The sequence below is a fragment of the Glycine max genome, chromosome 1 (genome assembly GCF_000004515.6).
Source record: "Glycine max cultivar Williams 82 chromosome 1, Glycine_max_v4.0, whole genome shotgun sequence".
Classification (NCBI taxonomy): Eukaryota; Viridiplantae; Streptophyta; class Magnoliopsida; order Fabales; family Fabaceae; genus Glycine; species Glycine max.
The window spans coordinates 50,257,908-50,277,324 of NC_016088.4; the positions used below are offsets into that span (position 1 = coordinate 50,257,908).

Sequence of the window (19,417 nt, forward strand, 5' to 3'; positions counted from 1 at the left end):
TTTAAGCAGACTTGATAAAACATATTTGAAAGCATTACAGTTATAAGAATAATGAAATTTAATTTTTCTTTAACATTAATGTGTTACATTTTTCATTATCGAATTTATATATTTTTTATTTATTTGATATTTAGTCATAAATAAAAATTAAATTTATGCTATCTTTTTATTTTTTAATATTTATAATTTTTTCTTACATATTTAATCAATTAAATTTAATTATTTAATTAATTATATTTAATTATTTAAATAAAATATTTAAAAATGAGATTCATGTGAAACATATTAAAATTTATTTAAAGTCTAAAATAAGATTGACTAAAAAAAAAAAACTTTAATCCTATATTACATTGTGGAATAAAAAAATGATATAAGATTTTAGAATCTTTTAGTAAAGTTGCTCTAAATAATAGAAAAGTACTGTGGGATCATCGAGGAGCGAGGGAACCCAAGGCCAAATGCCTCAACTCAACCCTCTCACTCTCACGCTCTCATACTCATTCGCTCACTCGCTCACCCTCTAGGGTTTTTTGGAATCAGAAAACGAAATAGGGTTTTAGCGGAACGATCATGGCACCAGCTAGGGTTTTCGGGGCAATCGCCGGCAGAGCGTTCATGGCGGCGGCGGCGAAGAGCGCGGCGAAGAAGAAACCCGCTCCGTCCAGCGGAGCCGCTGCGAAAGCCGCTGTGAAGAAGACGGCCGCGCCCAGGACCACCAACTCCGGCATACAGAAGGTGGTTCCGGTGTCTTCCGAGCTCGGAGACTTCCTCGGCGCTCCTCAAGTGTCCCGAACCGAAGCCGTCAAGAAAGTCTGGGCCTACATCAAGCTGCAGAATCTTCAGGTCTTGTTTCCGCTTTCGCGCAATGTTGTTGTCTCTCTTTGCAATCTTCGCATTTTCATCTTTTTTTTTTTAACTTATCGGTAGAGTTACTTTTCACCCTAAAGAAAAACGTGTTTGGGATGAGATTGTTTTCGTGCTTATTATGTGTTGTGTCATCGTTTGTGGTTTTACTACTATATTGTGTTTTGCTTATTATGTGTTTGTGCTTGTTAAGTTGGGTTTTAGTAGTATTGTTGCAGAATGAGGCTATTCGTTTGGTTTTGTGCTTCTCTGTCTGCAATGTTGAACGCTATCTCTGTTTCATATAATTAGTGTAGTAAGTGTAGTGTAAGAACTGCTATTTATGTAATGATTTAGCGTTTTGCAGTTTAGGTCGTAGCTGTGATGTGTGTTTGGTTTTGAGTTGAAACAACTGAATGTTTGTAAATATGTGAAAAAGTGAAAGCTATATTTTGTTGCTTTGCTGTTAATGTGAAAATTTCAATCGATTTTTCTAACGTGAAGCAAAACCAAACACACTGATTATGTGAGAAATCCATGTTCTAGTCCTTGAAAATGTAAGGGTTTAGTGTTGGAAAACATTTTAGCCCTTTTTCACTTGAGTTAAACGGAATGATGATTTGCAAAGTCATGGACGAAAGTGAGAATTTTGTAAATTCAAGGACTAAAGTAAGACTAATTACAGGGACTAAAGTAGATATTTACTTGTTTTATTAAGATAGTTATTATGCAATGATAATATGATTTTTGGAAGGGGGATAGATTATTTATGAGCTGGTTTCTGGAGTGTCTCCGTGTTTTCCTGTCTTTGAGATTCCTGCTTCTTTAGTTCAATTCTGAGCTGCTGATAGCAATCTTGATCATTGTTGGCCTTTTCTTTTGTGCTGAGATTTTCCTGCTGTATGTTTTCTCATTTTTTTTTCCTGTCAATAACTAAGTGGAAGCTTTCATGGCATTAGTTATAGAAGTAGGATAATTTATTTTGTATCATGGAACCTTTTTTTATCTTGTCTGTCATTCGTGTCTTTTCATTGTTGGTTGTCTTTACAATGGCATGACAGAACTATTTTGCAGAATCCAGCAAATAAGAAGGAGATCTTTTGTGATGAGAAGCTGAAGACCATTTTTGAGGGGAAAGATAAGGTTGGGTTCACAGAGATTGCTAAATTGCTGTCTAACCATTTTGTGAAATCAGTCTGATATTTTGCTTTGATGGTACTGTTACTGATGGTAACTGGTTCTAGTACATTAAATAGGTCATTTTGTCTTCAAGTACATGGTCTGTGACCAACCGCTAAGAAACATGGAAATTTGTTGTATCAGACTTAGTTTTTTTATTTTTATTTTTTTAAGGTGGTGTTATTTGTTCCACTGTCTTGTTTCACATTGTTGGGGTTTTAGTATATATGCATGATATTTCCAAGCCCTATGCGTTCATCACCATAGTTATTCAGCTATTCGTGATTTGACATTACACAATTTGATACGTAGCGTGTTTGGATTGAGTCAAGGATATGCGTTTTCCAACAAATCAACGTAAATTTTTTTAAAATGATGAAGAAACTTTTGTTTCAGAGTCGACGCATGTTCACAACACTGAATGCTCAACCAAACAGGCACATAATTTCACTAGCCTCAAGTTTGCATCACATGAATCTAATATGACTTTGAATCTTGCTATTCATGAATGAACAAATGTGATTCCATATCACCCATAAAAATTACATGAGTACAAGATTCATTTTTTTTTTTTTTTTTTTACATTCACCATTCTTTATCAGAAATTGAGAAGTAAGATAAACTATTAAAGGAAAAGGAACTGAATTGTCATTCTCTCGTTCTGTGTTGCATTAGGCTATTTCATTGCATTATTTTTAGTCTTGTGAAATAAGGGCTTAATGCCCTTTATTCTAACTTAGTTTGTGAGCATTTTCTAATTTAACATTATTACAGAGCCTTATATATTATGTTAGTCAATGGGAGTTTAGTTTAGTATAAGAGGGTGGTTTCTATTAATTTGGCCAACTACGATTTGAATATTTTTTGAGAGGTTTATATTTAGTATATTATGGAGGAGGTTTGAAAAAAACAAGAAGGAAAAATTATTTGTATGATAATAAGCTTTTCAATTATAACAATGACCATAAAATCACTTACCATCATTAACCAGCTGTTATTTGTAGTTATCTTCACCATGTACTTACAAGAATGAGGATAAAAAAATAGCTTAAGCCTAAATTAAAAAATGACAAATTAAAGCCTAAATTAAAACTAAAAAAATTAAATTAAATAAAAAGAAAATGAAAACATAAATTGATTGAGTTTAAACATGTTTGAATTCAGTAATTTATAAGGGTGAAAAAAATGCTTTAATTAAGAGTGAAAAAAAATCTGGATTAAGTTCTTAAGTAATGAAAAGTAAAGAACATGTTCATAAATTATACAAAGATACATTTGTTGTTCGATGGACGTTGTAAAAATCATTTACACTACATACACTATTTACTCGTTATATATCTATTTTTTCTTCTAAAATTTCATTCATCTTGTAATTTGGCCACCATCCCTTGATTTTCAATATAAAGTATATGGACTTATAAACATGTAGAGGAAAAAATGGATGGTAACATTGACATAGCAAGTTGGTTTTGGTGTGGTGCAGCAACGAGAGTTGCAACCATTATTACAATTTTTAGTTTTCTTATTAACGATTGGAATTGTTTACTTATACTAAACTTTAAAAGAACTTAATCTAAAAAATCTCATAGGAGCAAAAAAAGAAAATCCTTTATTAAAAGGAGGAAATAAATAAAAAAGGGTATGCCAACTCTTTTACACGAAGGCAATGTGGAAAACAACACAAATAATACAACGACTTCATGGTGCACTAATTTTTACTTCCTCTTTTTTAATGAAATGTTTACACTTCTTCTTTAATACATTAAACAACTTAATAGACATATGGACACACTGGCCAAAACGATGACATTGGTGTTTTCTATTTTGGCATCCCTTACGAAGATCTACTCCGCCTTCTATAATAATTTCTGTGATGCTTGACAGTTGCAATGAACTATTCAATACTTGTAGCTGCTCCTTCTTGACTTATGATGTTTCTCACGATGATCAGAATAATCAGATGAATAAGAATGCTCATAATATCTACTTTTTTCACTTCTATGATATCCATCAGCAGCACTAGAATCCTTCAATGAATAACACTGCTTTTTTCTGTTCTGTTTATCCATATCACTTTCAGGATGCTCAGAACCCTTGGGTGTATGGCGATACTTTTGTTTCATTCTTCTATTTAGATCATCCTTGTGGACATCAGAATCTTCAGACACAGCTCTGCTCTGATCTCCTTGGTAGCGATCAAAACCATAATTTCTGTCATGCTTTTGAGAATCACAATGGGCAGTTGATGAGTGCTTCAGGCTGCTCCTCTTAACCTTGGGTTGTCTTTGATGATTAGAATCATCAGATGAATAAGAAAGTGCATCCCTGCTCTTGTTATCAGCATGATCACGGGCAGGACCAGAATTCTCATATGAATATGAATGTCTTTTTTTGCTATCTTTGCTCTTATGCTTTTGTATATTCTTTCTACTTTGATCATCCCTCTGACTGTCAGAATCTTCAGATGAATAAACATGCTTTCTTCTGTTATGTTTACTCCTACCATGCCTAGAATGGTCAGAACCTTTGGATGAAAAGGAACGCTCTCGTTTAGTCCTACTTCGATCATTCCAGTAACTGTCTGAATCTTCTGAAGAATGGGAACTCTTGTGTCTGCTCTTTCCATGACCTTCTACAGAGACTGAAGTTTCTGATGAACTTGACCTAGCACGATCTCGCTTCTTTTTGTTTACCTTAACCTTTTTTTTCTTAGACCTCCTCTCTCCATCATCCGATGATGCTTCACTATCTGAATTTAATTGTAGCTGCTTTTTGTGCTTGCTCTTTTTGGACTTCTTTGGTTTCTTAGAAAAGTTGGTTAATAACTCGGGGATATTATCCATACTAAGAAAACCTGAAAAATAGGCAATAATTATGATTGCCTTGGATAAACATGCAACAGTTAAAGGCATAACTTAAAAAATTAGAGCTGCTAGTAGATACCTCCATACTCATCAAATATGTCATCCTCAGCAACTATCTGCTGGTTTGGATCATCTGGTTTGAACCCTCCTCGAGGAGGACTGATTCCAGGCCTTTGCTTGAGCTCCCATTTTAGGGGCTGCATCATTTGCCGAACAACACCATAAAACATGTCAATATTATATCATCTTTTTAGCAAAAACAAAGTAATACACATCTTCATTGGCATCAAGACTATAATTTGAATGACACAAAAATGCAGTTCCCAACAACAAATTGAGTGCAGTAAAGAACATTGGCAGGATGTATGATAAAATTGTCTAAAATTGTTCTTTACTGCACTCAATTTGTTGAATTTTCTCATTAGGCAATCTAAAATTGTCCAGCTAAGGTTGAATTTTCAAAATCTTCCTGAATTCACATTTTCTCCCCTTCATCTGTAAGAGGTAGTTTTTCCCAAGTTCTTAACTAGCCTTTTCATCCAAATATCTGCATATTCGGTTTTGATTATTTCACTTAAAAAAAGCTTTCCCGGTAAAATCTCTCTCTACAACATTTTCATTTTCAGCTATGGCAAAAGTAAAACAAGCTAACCCAAATCCACTCTCATCAGAGATTGGGCATAGCTTGTAAATGATGGGGCAAGAATCTATTAATGAAGTAATCGAAATGAATGGACTATGGATAGTGTAGTGTGATGTATAGGAAGAATTATCCCTTGAATAGTACGAAAATATATAATTAGAAACAGCAGGATACCAAATTACCAAATTTAAATTCTGAATTGCTTGCTTAAATTATCACATATTCAACAATTGGCAGCAAGTGAATTTATGCCACAGAGATCTTGAACTAATTAGAGACTGGGATTGAGATTAAAGTAAGATAGGCATAAATGGCATTTTAGCAAATGTAATAAATGTAATTCTCAACATTTGTGAACATCAGTTTGTGATCACAAGTAAGCCATCTCACCGTGACATGAGTTATATTCTTTTTATAAGCAAGTTATGATAAGTATATTGCAATTCTGTAGCTTCAAACAGTGTAACTGACTTGGAGAAAAATGTATTAGTTATTTAATAGAAGAGTGAAGAAATAAAAGAATACCTAGAACATCTATGTTCAAATTAGTTAACTTGTCAACAAAAAATGAAACTAAACTCTACTGACGTACAAAGTCAAAGACTAAGTTGTAAATTTCCGAAACAATGGTTCAACTAAATGAGCAACTGACCTCAGTAGGATCCGTGTGGGCAAGGATAGCATTCAATGGATCATCTCTTTTCAATCTGCTTTCCTCATTAGGCATTATAGCATCCTTCAAGGGACACTCACGATCACCACTTTGGTGACCATAGTTCCCACATCTTAAGCATTTTACATTACGGACTTCAATTCCAAAAGGTTTCACCCTGGCAGGAGCTCCTGTTTCCAGCCTAAAAACCATTCGGTTACTAAAAGTACAATTAAATAGGTTTACAGAAGTTCATGGGGTCTCACATCAGCAATTAAACTTGAAAAATACATTTCCATGTCGAAATTTCCAGCCAGTTATCCAATTTGAGTCAATGATAAAGAACTTCAGTTTCTCACAGAGATCTGTTTGCTATATGCTTGTATTTAGCTCATAACAGAGACAACACAATCAAAAGTAATCTCAATGTGCTGCAAAAAATCTATAGTCGTAGACCTAGACTCTAGTACAATTAATTCTGCTTCTTACAATACCAAGCAATCCAACCAAAATTGAAAAACAGGACATCATTAGATAGCTTTTGAATACCACACAGCACATTCATCTCTTGACACCAAAGGCTGCCATCATTGGGAGAGTATAAGCAAGCACGTCATTCGATAGCTTGAGAATACACACAAGTCGGACATTAATATAAACACAAACCAAACAAAATAACACCAATCGACATACCTAGGCGCATTTTTAAGAACTTCGAATTCCTCCTCAGTCGGAAGAGGCCGCCCGAAAACATCCTTGGGCCTCGGTTTCTTCTTCTCTTCATTCAAATGCGAGGAACTCTGCGGCGGCCTAGGAGACAAGCAATAAACAAACATATTCAATCACACAAGAACTGAAAACTAGTAAGCAATAACAGATAAGTTTCGTTATTGTTATTGTTGATATACAAAAATTATGATGAAGGAGGTACATGGAAGAGGAAGGTCCCTCATCAGCACTAAGCCCCTTGCTCATGTCCTCTTTTTTCTTCTCGTCGTTCATTTCAGCAGCTTTGGCACTCTCGGCGTTGTAGCCCGGAGGACGAACGTACATGAAACTAACAGCTTGCATGAGCTCCACCTACACAAAACCCTAATTTCAAAATTCATGAAACGAGGGAAGACGCAGAGAGAGAGAGAGGATGCGATTCGGACCTTTTCCTTCTCTTTTTTGGAGATGAGAGCGGTTTGGCGAAAGAACTCTTGCTCCTGAGCGAACTGCAATTATAAGACGCAAAGAGAGAGGGATTAGAAGATGAATTGTTGTTAAGGAAGGAAGAGAGAAGAAGGTGTACCTCGCGAGAAACCTCTTCGGTGCGGCGTTGGCGATTGGCGTGGGTCTGTTCGGCGATCCACTTGCGGCGTTGGTTGGGGTAAGAAAGAGGGTGCCATGGCTTCTGGTTGAGATAGGAGTGGCTCCAGGCGGTGCCGGATTTCGTCTTGTAGTCAACCTCTCCGTTTGCGATTCGCTTGCTCAGCCTTATGCCTCCTCCTTCCTCACCCTCCATCGCGATTCTTCCAAACCTTCTCTCTCTCTCTTGCTCTCTCTTGCTCCACCGCCGTTTATCTCCTAAACAGATTAAAATGTATGTTTCAAAGTACTGTAAAATCTCACAAATCAAAATTTTCAATGCAGAAAGATCAATAATATATATATATATATATATATATATATATATATATATATATATATATATATATTAATTTAAAGTTGGTTTTTAAGTCAATAGTTGAATATAAATTTATTGTGAAATATTGAAAAATACTAGTTTTTAGTCTAGAGAAGAAATATTAGAACTTTAGATGTAATTAATTTCATTCTTATTTTTTTAAAAAATAAATTAGGTTAAATTGATCTACGAGTTTGTATACTTTTATCAGATTTCAATTACGTTTCTAAACTTTATTTGTTTTAATTGGATTTTTGAATTTTAATTTTTTTTAAATAAGTCATCTTATCTAATTGTTATTATGAAATGTTAATCATAAACACCTAATTAGAGGTACATATAGATGTTTTTGGGATGTGTTATAAATAACATGTTTTTTTTTTAGAGTTTCAACTTATGTAGATATTAAGATCTTATTGAAAATTTGATAAAAGTATTTAGACTTAGAAATAACTAAACAATAAAATAACATGTTTGTGTAATTTTCTTAAAAAATATATTATCTATTTTTTTATTATGTTAAATACATATCTAGTTTTTTTAGAAAAATATATAAAATTTAATGATAATACACTAACAATATAAAATTGTTTCATATTATCTTTCAATCACAAATCATTATTGATATAATTTCTAAAATAATTTTATAAAAATCAACACATTAACTATACATAATGATTTATGATTAGATAATATTGTAAAATATGTTTACACTATTACTAAATGGTTTTTTTGTCAAAAAATATTTATCTTGTTAGTAAAAAAATTAATAGTCTTGTAATGTTATGTAAGTTCAGTGTAGAAAATTGTATATTTTCTATCAATAAAAACTTATTTGTATGAGTTTTAAGATAATTAAGAGGGTATAAAATTGGGAGGAAAAGAGCAAGGGAGTGTTTGTGAGAGGAAAAACTAGGATGGGGAAGCTGAGGAGAAGAGGAAAGAGTAAACTATTTTGAATATTTTATTTATTTAGGAAAATGGGAGCACGAAGAGATAAACAAATGTAAAATAGAAAGGGCTTGACCAAATATTACCCAAAGGTGGCTGCTGTTAGGCGCACTCAGTATAATTACTGATACACCCAGCAAAACCGCTAAAATAGAAAGGATTTGATCAATCCGTATCAATTTTAAGGAAGGGTGAAAATGGAATTTTATTATTTTACTAGGTGTACCAGTAATTGTACTGGGTGCGCGTAGCAACAGCCCCCAAAGCTCAATATGGTCCACTCCAAGACTGGGCCATTAAAACGTTGTTTTAAAATTAAATTGGTTCGACAGAGGCCTTAGTTAAATCAATAGTCAATAGTATTATTAAAATTGTCTAGTCATATTATCTATTGGTGGGACAGTTTTTTGAATTTATTTATTTATTTATTTTATTTAATCATTCAATTTATTATTTATTCTTTTACTATTTTTTTTTTAAATCCGTGTAGTACATGGATTTCAATACTATTTTTTTTAACAGCTGGTTGAAAGACTGAATTAATACATCAACAACAGGTTTCAAGTATGATTAAATCATTAAAATTCACCTCAATAAAATTTCGGCTCAAGATTGGGCTAAGATTAATCTCAATAAAAAAAGTCTCAAGTGATTAGGATTAATTTATACATTTCAATTTATGAACAATTGAGTGAAATATTTTCTAAAAAGAATAAGACGTAGGAGTATGTATTAATTTTATCTTACAAGAGAAATTTAATTTATTTTATTTTCTTCGCAAATAAAAATTTACGGAAAAGTTTATTCATAATGTCTTCGATCTGGCTAATAGAAAACTTGAATTTCTCGGCATGCAATGACTTTTTTTTTTTTTTAATGCAAAAACTGCACGCATTAACTTTTCTTGAGTATGATGAATGCAGTTTTAAGATGAGATGCTATAAGAGTAGGAAAAACATTTTCTAGATTATTTGACAACCTTGTCGGTAAAAAAGATTATTTACTGTGAATACTACTACTACATTAGTTGACTAGTTTTATTATTGTGAGTAACTAACATGACAATTAATAAGTCAACCAAAAGACCACTTAGATTTGTCTGCATATAATTAATTTTTCTCGAGGATGGTGAATAATGCTTTAGCCTTTAGGGAGTGACAGTTGAAACCTTGTTGTATCTATGTTATCCATTTAGAGGAAAACAAACAGAAACATGTATTCTGTTTTATTCCTCATTTTATTCTTAATTAGGCTGAGTTTTCCATATATACCCTTGGTTAAGGTGTTGCACTTTTTTGGAGCCTAAATGTCCTATGTCTTTGTTCAGTTTGCCTTCAGTGTAATTTCTGGTAATTTTTTCTACAGAAAAAGATTCGAATTCAATGCATATAGACCTTTTACTTTATATGTGAATATGTGATAAGTGTATGCATATTTATGCGTGCTAAAATTAAGCTTTATGCATGACATATTTCATATATTATACCCAAACAACTCTTTGGCTCAAATGTCAATTTCTTTAACTTTCGGTTGTGTTTTTGGATATGTGCAATTTGCTGCAAACATAAGTAGAATCACTCAATTGACTTCAATCTCAAGATGAAGCCCTTCTGAGGTCCCACTCACATGTAAATGTTTGAATTGAATTGTTTCTCATTGGATTGCAGACTCTGGTGGCATCTGGTTCCTAAGCTAACTACCGAATCTTTGTTGGTTACTTTTGACCAATTTCTTGTTTAGTATCATGATTAACTGAATGCTAGATTGCTACTCAACATCTCTTGATGATATCATGATTCTTCCGAGGATAAAAGTTACATTCCTTAATTTTGTTTATTCTTTGTAGTTGTAATTTCTTGAAACTTTCGGTTATGGTAACCAACACTTTGGATATGTGCAATGTCCTGTAACCATAGATAGCATCGCTCATTTTGACTTCTCTGTCTCAGAATGAAGCCTTTCTGAGGTCCCACTCACACATAAAACGTTGAATTGGATGGGTTCTTATTGGATTTCAGCAACTTGGAAACATTGCTTAACTTTGGTGGTACCTGGTACCTAAGCCAAATTTCGAATCTTATTTGATTTTTGACCAATTTCTTGTTTAGTATCATGATTAACTGAATGCAAGTTAAACGACATCTTTTGACGATATCATGATTCTTCCGTGGATAAGTTACATTCCGCAATTTTGTTTATTCTTGGTAGGTAACTAGTTAGTAATGTTGGAAAATAAACAGCATATTCTTCATCCATGACTCCTTTTTAAATTTTGTATACTGAGCTGAGGTCAGTGACATTGTACAGCATCTCTTGGACCTCATCTTCCAGGAAGTATAAAATTCTTTTGGTTGTTTTGAATTTGTAACTTGGGGTTTGTATAATATTTAAACTGAATCCACTGTGGATTATGATTATGTTCAAAATAACGGGATGTTTTAAAGCACATGTTGTAACCCTGTAATTTATAAATGCAATGATTTTACTTTGATGCGCTGCACATGGGCATGCTTTTACACAAAATAGGAAAAGCAAATAAAGAGTGATTCTCAGAAGTACCTACACATAGGTACACAATAATGGAGATGAAAAGGTAAATTTGGCGTAACATCTAACTAACAACGAGATTTACCTAGGAATAGAACTTCCATTATATTTTCATGTGCCTTTCTTTTTGGAGTTAGAGTGGGAGAAGGAAGAATTCTTGCATCTGTTCAATCACAGGTACTTGACAATTACACATAATGCCTGCATTAAGGGATTTGGTTGGTGATCAGAAAATGCCTAGGCATGATTGGAACCTTTCACTTCTGTTGCTTGAGTTAGGTGGAGGCCAAATTGGACCACAAAGTTATCAGATTTTACTGTTGCTTTGCTATTTCTATTGCTAGGCTTCCATTAATATATAGTTTTTTGGGTCGTGGATGGCAAGTAATAATGAATCCTTTTTGCTTCTGGACGTAAGCATAGTGATAACATTTTCTATGCTGCAAAATATTCACTTTCTTAACTTTGTTGATTTATTAAACCATCATGGAAAGCCTGACTTTGATTACTTAAGTTATAATCATCTGTGCAATACCTTTTAGTTTATAATACATTTTTTACTTTCCTTCTTCAAATTTAACTACTAATTGAGTGACAAGACGATTGAGAGATCATCTACCCTACAATCTACCGGTTTTAGTTGTTACTATTTTAAGCAGAATTAGTCCTTCTCTATGTCCAACTTCAAAGTCATTAGAGTGCATGATGCACTATGCCGAAGTAGACTGTGACACGTATCTTTTAGGTGTCACTTTTTATTTACATGAAGTATCAACCTGATTTTAATAGTCTTCTTGGTACTCACTAGTCACAACACATTGCCATCCGTCCACTTTCAATTATTTTAACAAGCTGATTTTGATGTGCATTAACTAGGCTTAATCTTCATTATCATTTTGTTTTCAATTATGCCATCATTTATACATCATTGGATTATGAATATCACTTGGTTAGTTGGTTGGTTGGATCAATTTTTAATGGTATGCTAATTCTTCCTGGCATTCTAAAGCGCCATACTTTTAGAGTGAAAAATTCAACAAAAGCTCTGATAATTTCCACTCAATTAGAAAAAGAGTAAAATGTGTAAGCACTATTTTAAAGGGTTTACATTATCATCTAATCACAAACTATCATGTATAAAAAATGTGTTGACTTTTATAATAACTATCTTTAAAGTCATGTCAACGATGATTTGGTTGACCGTAATTTTTTTTTTACACTGTCAGTATCTAGAAATTAAATTCAAATTCTTTAGGGAGAAATAAAACAGCAGACTTGTGCTTTCAAAAGCCTGAAAATGATACTTAACTGTGTTTGCGGGATAAAAAATGGTTCTGAGCATTTAGCTTTAAACGTCCAGTCACTATCTTTGATCTTTTATGCTGATTAGAAAGCAAAATTTTATTTTTCTTGCTTTTAACATGTAGCTTAAGCATATGTCCCTTGAGTTCAGGCAGTTGAATTTATGTTGAAGTAGAAACTTAGAGTTAGTATTCTCTAAATCTATTAAAAATAAGTCTTGTACATCCAACTCAGTCAGGGAGAGTTGAAAAGTTTCATTACATGAGTTCCATCATAAGTCTACTATTCTAGCATTATTCCTCAGTTGACTTGTGCAAAAACTCTTCCAAGTTCTCGTGCTGTGTATGGGAGCTCCGCCATAATTTTGATCTACCTAACTCTATGCAGTGCTAAATAAGCAACAAGTCGATAACCCACCAACATCATGGCCATAATGCACACATCAACCCACAAATGATTCAAGCCCATTGATTTGATAGGAGGAAAGTCTGCAACTTTGCACAGCTCCTCCTTTGAGCATTCATAATAGTCATTTTCATTGTACTGGACACCTAAAAGCAGCTTGTAACAGTAGTAGCTATAGCTCAAGTACTTGAGCCACACTATGAATGGAGGAATCTGTTGTATATAGTACCCTCCAGCAATGAGAAACACAAGGGTTGTCACAGAAGCTAGAGTAGTTGCCTGTTTAACCTCCATCAAAATAGCACCAAAAGCTAAACCAAGGCTTTGAGAGACAACAACACTGTAAAGAACCACAAGAAGTGAAAGGATAAAAGTCATAGGATCAGGTTTAAGCCCTCCCATCCAATAGATTATGAAGACAAATGCAGTTGGTAGTGCAAGCTCCAGAGGCAAGTCTCCTATTGTTCTAGCCAGAAAGTAGGAAGAAAGGCGGTACATTCCCGAAGACCGTTCCTTGATCAGCATTCTCCTCTCTTGAGGGAATGTGAAAACTGCATTGTAGAGAGGGTAGAATCCCCAGAAAACAGAAAAGAAAAAGAGCAAGGCAACCTGCATTACACATACAATTCAACCCCATATTAGTCCCTCTTGAGGGGTATAGTTTACAAAAAAAATGCAGCCAAGTAATATTAATCATAGTTTGACTTCTTGGAGTTCAGGAAACACAGGACTTGAAAACGGTGTGATGTTGACATGAATATAAAAAGGAATTCAGTCAAATTAAAGGCCTAATCATATATGTTACCAGAACTTTTTTTTAGTTTATGTTATTTATTAGCTGTCAATATCATCAACTAGAAAAGATAAACTTGAAGCAATTCTTACTTACCCGATCATCAATGTGTGACTCTGGAGTATGCCACCACAATAGTCCACCTAGAAAAGCGACACTTACAACTTGGAATATTCTCAGCCTGTTGAAGGCTTCATACCTTCGCTCCCTCACTCCCCTTTGTAATAGTACTTTGAACTGATGCCACCAGCTCGTGCACCATTGATCTGGCTTTATCGAATTTCCTGCATCAATTCATCAGTAAAGATATTTCAGGCCACTAAGACTAATAATCGAGAGAAACTTTTTTCTTGTGATTGTTTTTCTCTTAAAAAAGAGAGAATAGAGGACCTACTTGCACAAGCATCTTTTGTGATATTGTAGTTGTTAGCTTCCAGGCTGCAAACCTCAGCTTTCAGCCTTGTAGCTATATTCTTCTCATAAGCAGAGATGAGAGATTCTCTAACCTGCTTTCTCTCCTGTTCCAGTCCCTCACTTTGTTCAGTTGCATGCTTGGAGTCTGGGGCAATCCCTGCAATGCATCATGACATTGTTAGTATTGTTTTCTTCAAAATAATACCGAATCTGAGACTTGGATTATGCATATATCAAATATGTACAATGAGTTTTGAACCTGGTGTCAATTCATTTTAAGTCATAAAAATTTAGAGCTCTAACAAGATCGTATATTTCAATCTCAAGCAAACAATTAGTATATTTTTTATATAAAAAAAAAAAAGTGGAGCCAATTAAGCAATGATAAAAAGAAAAAGTATGTGCCCAGCTTCCACTTTTGAAATCCATTGGTTTTATAGTTCTTAACTATAACTGGTAAAAAAAAGAGAAGGAAACAAATGATTACTGTCCATTACCGTTGGCAAGATCAAGCAAGAGATCAGCTGGATTGACAGTCACACATGTGGAAAAGCCAACAGATGAGAAATAGTCCAAGGCAGTTGAAGCAGGACCATAATAGATGGGGCAGCCTTCAGAGAGCAACACCACCTTATCAAACATGTAGTAGAGCCTACTAGAGGGTTGGTGAATAGTTGTGACAACGGTTCTACCGCCGCTAGCTAGGCGTTTGATCGTGTTAAGGATCCTTTGTGCTGTGGTGGAATCCAAGCCTGAAGTAGGCTCATCTAGCAGCAAGAGGCTTGGGTTGATGAGCATTTCTTGGCCTATGCTCACTCTCTTTTTCTCTCCACCTGATATTCCTCTAAAAAGTGGTCCTCCTATCATGCTGCTCCTGCAACGAGTCAATCCTAGCTCAGTGATCACTCTCTCAACATGCTGAACTTTTTCGTCTCGTTTCAAGGTGTTTGGAAGCCTTAGGAGTGCAGTGAACACTAGAGTTTCGGTGACGGTTAGGTGAGGGTATAGCACATCATCCTGAGCCACAAAACCTGTTCTTCTCTTCATGGCACCGGAGAAAGGTTGGCCGTTGTACGTGATCTTACCGGATAGTTTGCCGTTGAGCCGGCCTCCGAGTGCTGTGAGAAGTGTGGTTTTGCCACTGCCTGATGGCCCCAACATAGCTAGTATTTCTCCTGGACACACCACACCAGTGATTCCATTCAGTATGGTCTTCTCCTTGCAAGTCCATGTACTTCCCCAGCACCCTCCTTTCTGCTCTAGTTTAACTTTGTAAACCAACTCCTCAAACTGCAATCCAAAACACAACATATATGATAAGATAGTAGTAACTAAATATATATATCTCATGAATGAATGCAGATACTGCTACATGGAATCAATGCAAGTGTAGGATATGAGTATTATTGAAGCTCTTGTTATTTGAATGGGGAATTACCTTCAGAGTTATGGGGTACATAATGAGTTTTGGGAAAGGTTGTTGTTGTTGTTCATTGGCTTGCATGGGATAGGAAAGGACAGTTGAGTTATGTGGCTCAGTCATCTCTGGGGGACCTTCCACAGAGTTATGACTATTGCAGAATTCTGGTTTTGGTGCTATGCAGTTCTGTGGCATGACTAAAGAAGTGAGGGATTTTCAGTCTTTTGGTGAAAATAGTTGTGAGGGGGGAGAGGGAGGGGAGTGATGAGGATTGAGAGAGAAGTTAAGATGTTCCTTTTAACTTGATGTTCCAATGTGTAGCTAGGAGCAGCACATAAATATATAGCAAGGACTAGGATGTGCACTGTGTGCCAAAGCCGTATATAAGCCACCCTGGATGGTGGAATCCCACCTTTTTATCTCAAATTATTCTATCACGACCAAGCTCACCAAAAAAAACTTAGAAATTGTGAACCGTTGCTTAAGATCACTTCTTGATCACTTTTTCTATTTTTAACACAATTTTTTATTAACGGTTTACCTTTATTAATATCATCACTGTTTTCTCATTATATATATACCCTTACTGAAATTGGCACAGAGGTAGAAACAAAATTTATATTAATAGTAGTTAGTTGATCCAAGGAGCAATACATGCAGACGAAAAAAACAATAACTCAAAGAGGCCCTCCACTTCTTCCATAAGTTCAAATATTTTTTTTCATCTTGGAATTTTACATCAATATTTTACTCTAGGCCATGAAGTGGTGCCGGTCAAAATTCAAGCCACAATCACAGAAGCAAGAAAATAAAAACAGAAATCCGGCCACAGAAACATAAAAGTGAATACAGATTTGCTTCGCCACGTTTTGGCTTTCTAGTGATACTAGATGAACTTTTGTTATCGTATTTTATGCAATAGAGTCATACTCGTGATATTTGTATGTCTGTGCCTGTTGCTGCAAAACCAAAAAAATACAATGCTAGTACTGCCTCTTGTGACAATGATAGTATTTCGTTTCACATCTATGTACCAGTTCATGATTTTTGAAGCAAGTGGGTCTCTTTAATGCTTTGTGATAGTACCCTTGAGATTTTTAGCTATCTGTTGGATATGCTTTGGTTTTTTTTACGCTACCGTTTTTTAATTTTCCTTTTCAAGATGATTGCACTGTGTATACTATGTTGTGAGAATGAAAAGCATTACTGCTACTATAGAGTGACCATGATGGCTCTCTTCCACCATTTCAGCTAGGGACAAAATTTCATCCAAACAAATTCAATCGAACAAGCAGTAAACAATGGTGAATAGTCCTTTATACATATGCAACAGTTTTTTTTTAATCTTCTTAGTTCTAACATCTATGGCAATCCCCTTCCTTTTTCTTTGGAAATGCTGTCCCCTTCTCAACAAACTAATTTACAAACTTAACATTGTTATATGAGCATGATCCAAGTCTTAAAAATTTATTAAAACTTGAGTCTAAACAAGTTTTGGAAGTAAGATCCAAACCCATATCTGATGTCTTTCAAGGAAAAAAGTGTTTTGGTTAAGCCTCTTCATACCTGTAATATGCTAAATCTTTCTGGAATCCGATTACTGATATGTCCTCTAAAGGTGAAAAGTGAAAACCATTTATAAAGGCTACAAATGATCTCTGAAATTTCAATTGATTTCCCTCATTCTTGTCTTACATATGAAAAACAAGAACCTAATTAACTAACTACATTACGTTTGATGACATTTCTCTGCATGCATTTTTATTTCTTGTTCTGTTATTTCTTACCCTTTAAATTAAAAGATTTCTATCTAAGGAAGAACTCAAACTCATAAGCACAAGAGACAGTACATTATTACCACCTATTGAAGTGAAGAGAGAAGAAATATCTTTATATAAGGATCCTGACATCTGTGGTTGGTCTGTCATTTTTCTCAACCGCTTACAAATAATCATGGAATTTAACATCTTTTTAAAATATGAATGGATGAGAAATTTGGTTGTTTTCATTCTAAAAAAAAATTCATTTACATTGTTATTATTATTGTTATTATCATTTAGTACGTTTTGAGGACAACGACATGATTTTGTCTCCCCCATGTGCTTGGTGTTAGTTATGGTCAAGCAGTGAGTAAAAGAACCCTCCAAAATGCAACCAAAAGTGCGTTATATTCTCTTCTCTCTTTACTCTGCATGTGATAGCCATCCATCGGAGAAAGAAGAAAATCAGACATACAATTTCATGTGTGTGTGATGTAATAGAAGTTGATGATAAAGTTTGATGCCTCACAGTGAAAACTTTACATTCCTCGAAGTAGAAGAAGCAAGAATAAATTCAAAAGAATGAAGAACAGGAAAAGGGTACGTGAGGATTTTACCAAGAGACAACGTTGGTCATTAAACTTGTCTATACTTTTTTTTTTATGGTAGTAAATGTAAAGGTGAAACTAATGGTGCATTACTTTGTAAAGCTAAGTGATTCTTATATTCCCTATAGCAACATGGTATTGATTTTATATAGCACTGTTATTTTCAACATTCGTATCACCGAAATTCGATATGACTGTTTTTATTATATCATTCCCTGTTATCATATCACTCGTGTTTGTTGAGTTAAAAGGCAAAGGGAATTGGAAGTGAGAGAGGTGCTAATTAATAAGCAAAGTGTTTTACTATTCACCCCCCTTTCCTCTTTTAATCTAATAGTTTTTATTTAATCTGAATAAGAGAGGAATGATTAAAGGTAGAACCCATCAATCAGATTCCAATTTCTGTCCATAAAAATAGTTTATTTTTTTCTTTTGGGAGAGCACTGAGATAAATGGTATCCATAATGGGTCCGGTGGGAGGGTACCTTTTCAGTGTGGAAGACTTGGAGCATTGGCTTCTTGAAACTAAGTGCGCATATGTGTTTTCTGTCATCAACTTGTATATTAATTTATTATGTATATAGAGGCATAATTAAGGCCGTTTTCCCTCCTTTCTTCCCACTAGGACCCTTTGCTTTTTCACATATTCCCATTCATTCCCTCTCACTTTCTTATTTATATCTCATAACTACTGGATTCTCTTGTTTATTTCCAGGGGTATATCTGCCCTTAGCATAAACCACACAAGCCATCAATTTGAACCTTCTTGAACCCAAATTTTAAGAACCATATATAATGTGGAATATTTATGAATTTCCTTATGGAATGTCCTCCTTTTACATCAAGGGACTAGAGGGATTATATTATTAGTGATAAGATTCATAAGATGAGTGGTCTAGTAATACCTTTGTCTGGAAGGGGGAAAGAGAACTGCGTTTTATTAAATTGCAAGTCCATTCTAATGTAAGATATTCTATTATTATCTTGTTTTATAATGGATATAAATTAGTTCATTACTGTGTCATATGACTATGCTTATTCCATAACTTTGATTAAGACTACCGCTGGGGACTGATATCCATGGAACACTCTCATGTACATATATATTTCCCTCAGATTTTATGGGGAACAGAAATCAAATTTCAGAAAACCATCATAACAATTTTGGCCATATGATTCTCTGTTTTAACTTGTAAACAAAATGCATAATATACAGGGAAATTACTGTGTAGCATGCCTCACATTTCAATGTCGGAGAAGATTCCATGATAGACAGGAAAAGAGTTGAAAATGTTCGCATAATAATAACTTTATAATGTTTGTATTATGTTATTTTTCATCATGAATGTCTCTTCTAAGATGAGAGA

The 19,417-nt window shown here is 34.4% G+C and overlaps 3 protein-coding genes across 3 annotated transcripts; 1 reads left to right on the forward strand and 2 right to left on the reverse strand.

The window, feature by feature from the left end:
- The first annotated feature begins 404 nt into the window (after positions 1-404).
- Positions 405-2,266, forward strand: LOC100779127 (protein TRI1). Its single transcript, XM_003517055.4, has 2 exons — positions 405-843; positions 1,918-2,266. Exons 1-2 carry the CDS (start codon positions 571-573, stop codon positions 2,041-2,043), a joined length of 399 nt encoding a protein of 132 aa, XP_003517103.1. The 5' UTR covers positions 405-570; the 3' UTR covers positions 2,044-2,266.
- Positions 2,267-3,610: 1,344 nt separating this feature from the next.
- LOC100500135 (uncharacterized zinc finger CCHC domain-containing protein At4g19190) lies at positions 3,611-7,817 on the reverse strand. Its single transcript, XM_003517056.4, has 7 exons — positions 7,476-7,817; positions 7,336-7,398; positions 7,113-7,261; positions 6,875-6,991; positions 6,182-6,383; positions 4,966-5,083; positions 3,611-4,876 (listed from the first exon to the last, which is right to left on the reverse strand). Exons 1-7 carry the CDS (start codon positions 7,686-7,688, stop codon positions 3,921-3,923), a joined length of 1,818 nt encoding a protein of 605 aa, XP_003517104.1. The 5' UTR covers positions 7,689-7,817; the 3' UTR covers positions 3,611-3,920.
- Positions 7,818-12,829: 5,012 nt separating this feature from the next.
- Positions 12,830-16,072, reverse strand: LOC100780191 (ABC transporter G family member 14). The gene is made up of 5 exons (XM_003517057.4): positions 15,701-16,072; positions 14,760-15,552; positions 14,243-14,419; positions 13,945-14,132; positions 12,830-13,664 (listed from the first exon to the last, which is right to left on the reverse strand). The coding sequence occupies exons 1-5, from the start codon at positions 15,875-15,877 to the stop codon at positions 13,020-13,022; spliced, it is 1,980 nt and encodes a 659-aa protein (XP_003517105.2). The 5' UTR covers positions 15,878-16,072; the 3' UTR covers positions 12,830-13,019.
- Positions 16,073-19,417: the final 3,345 nt, after the last annotated feature.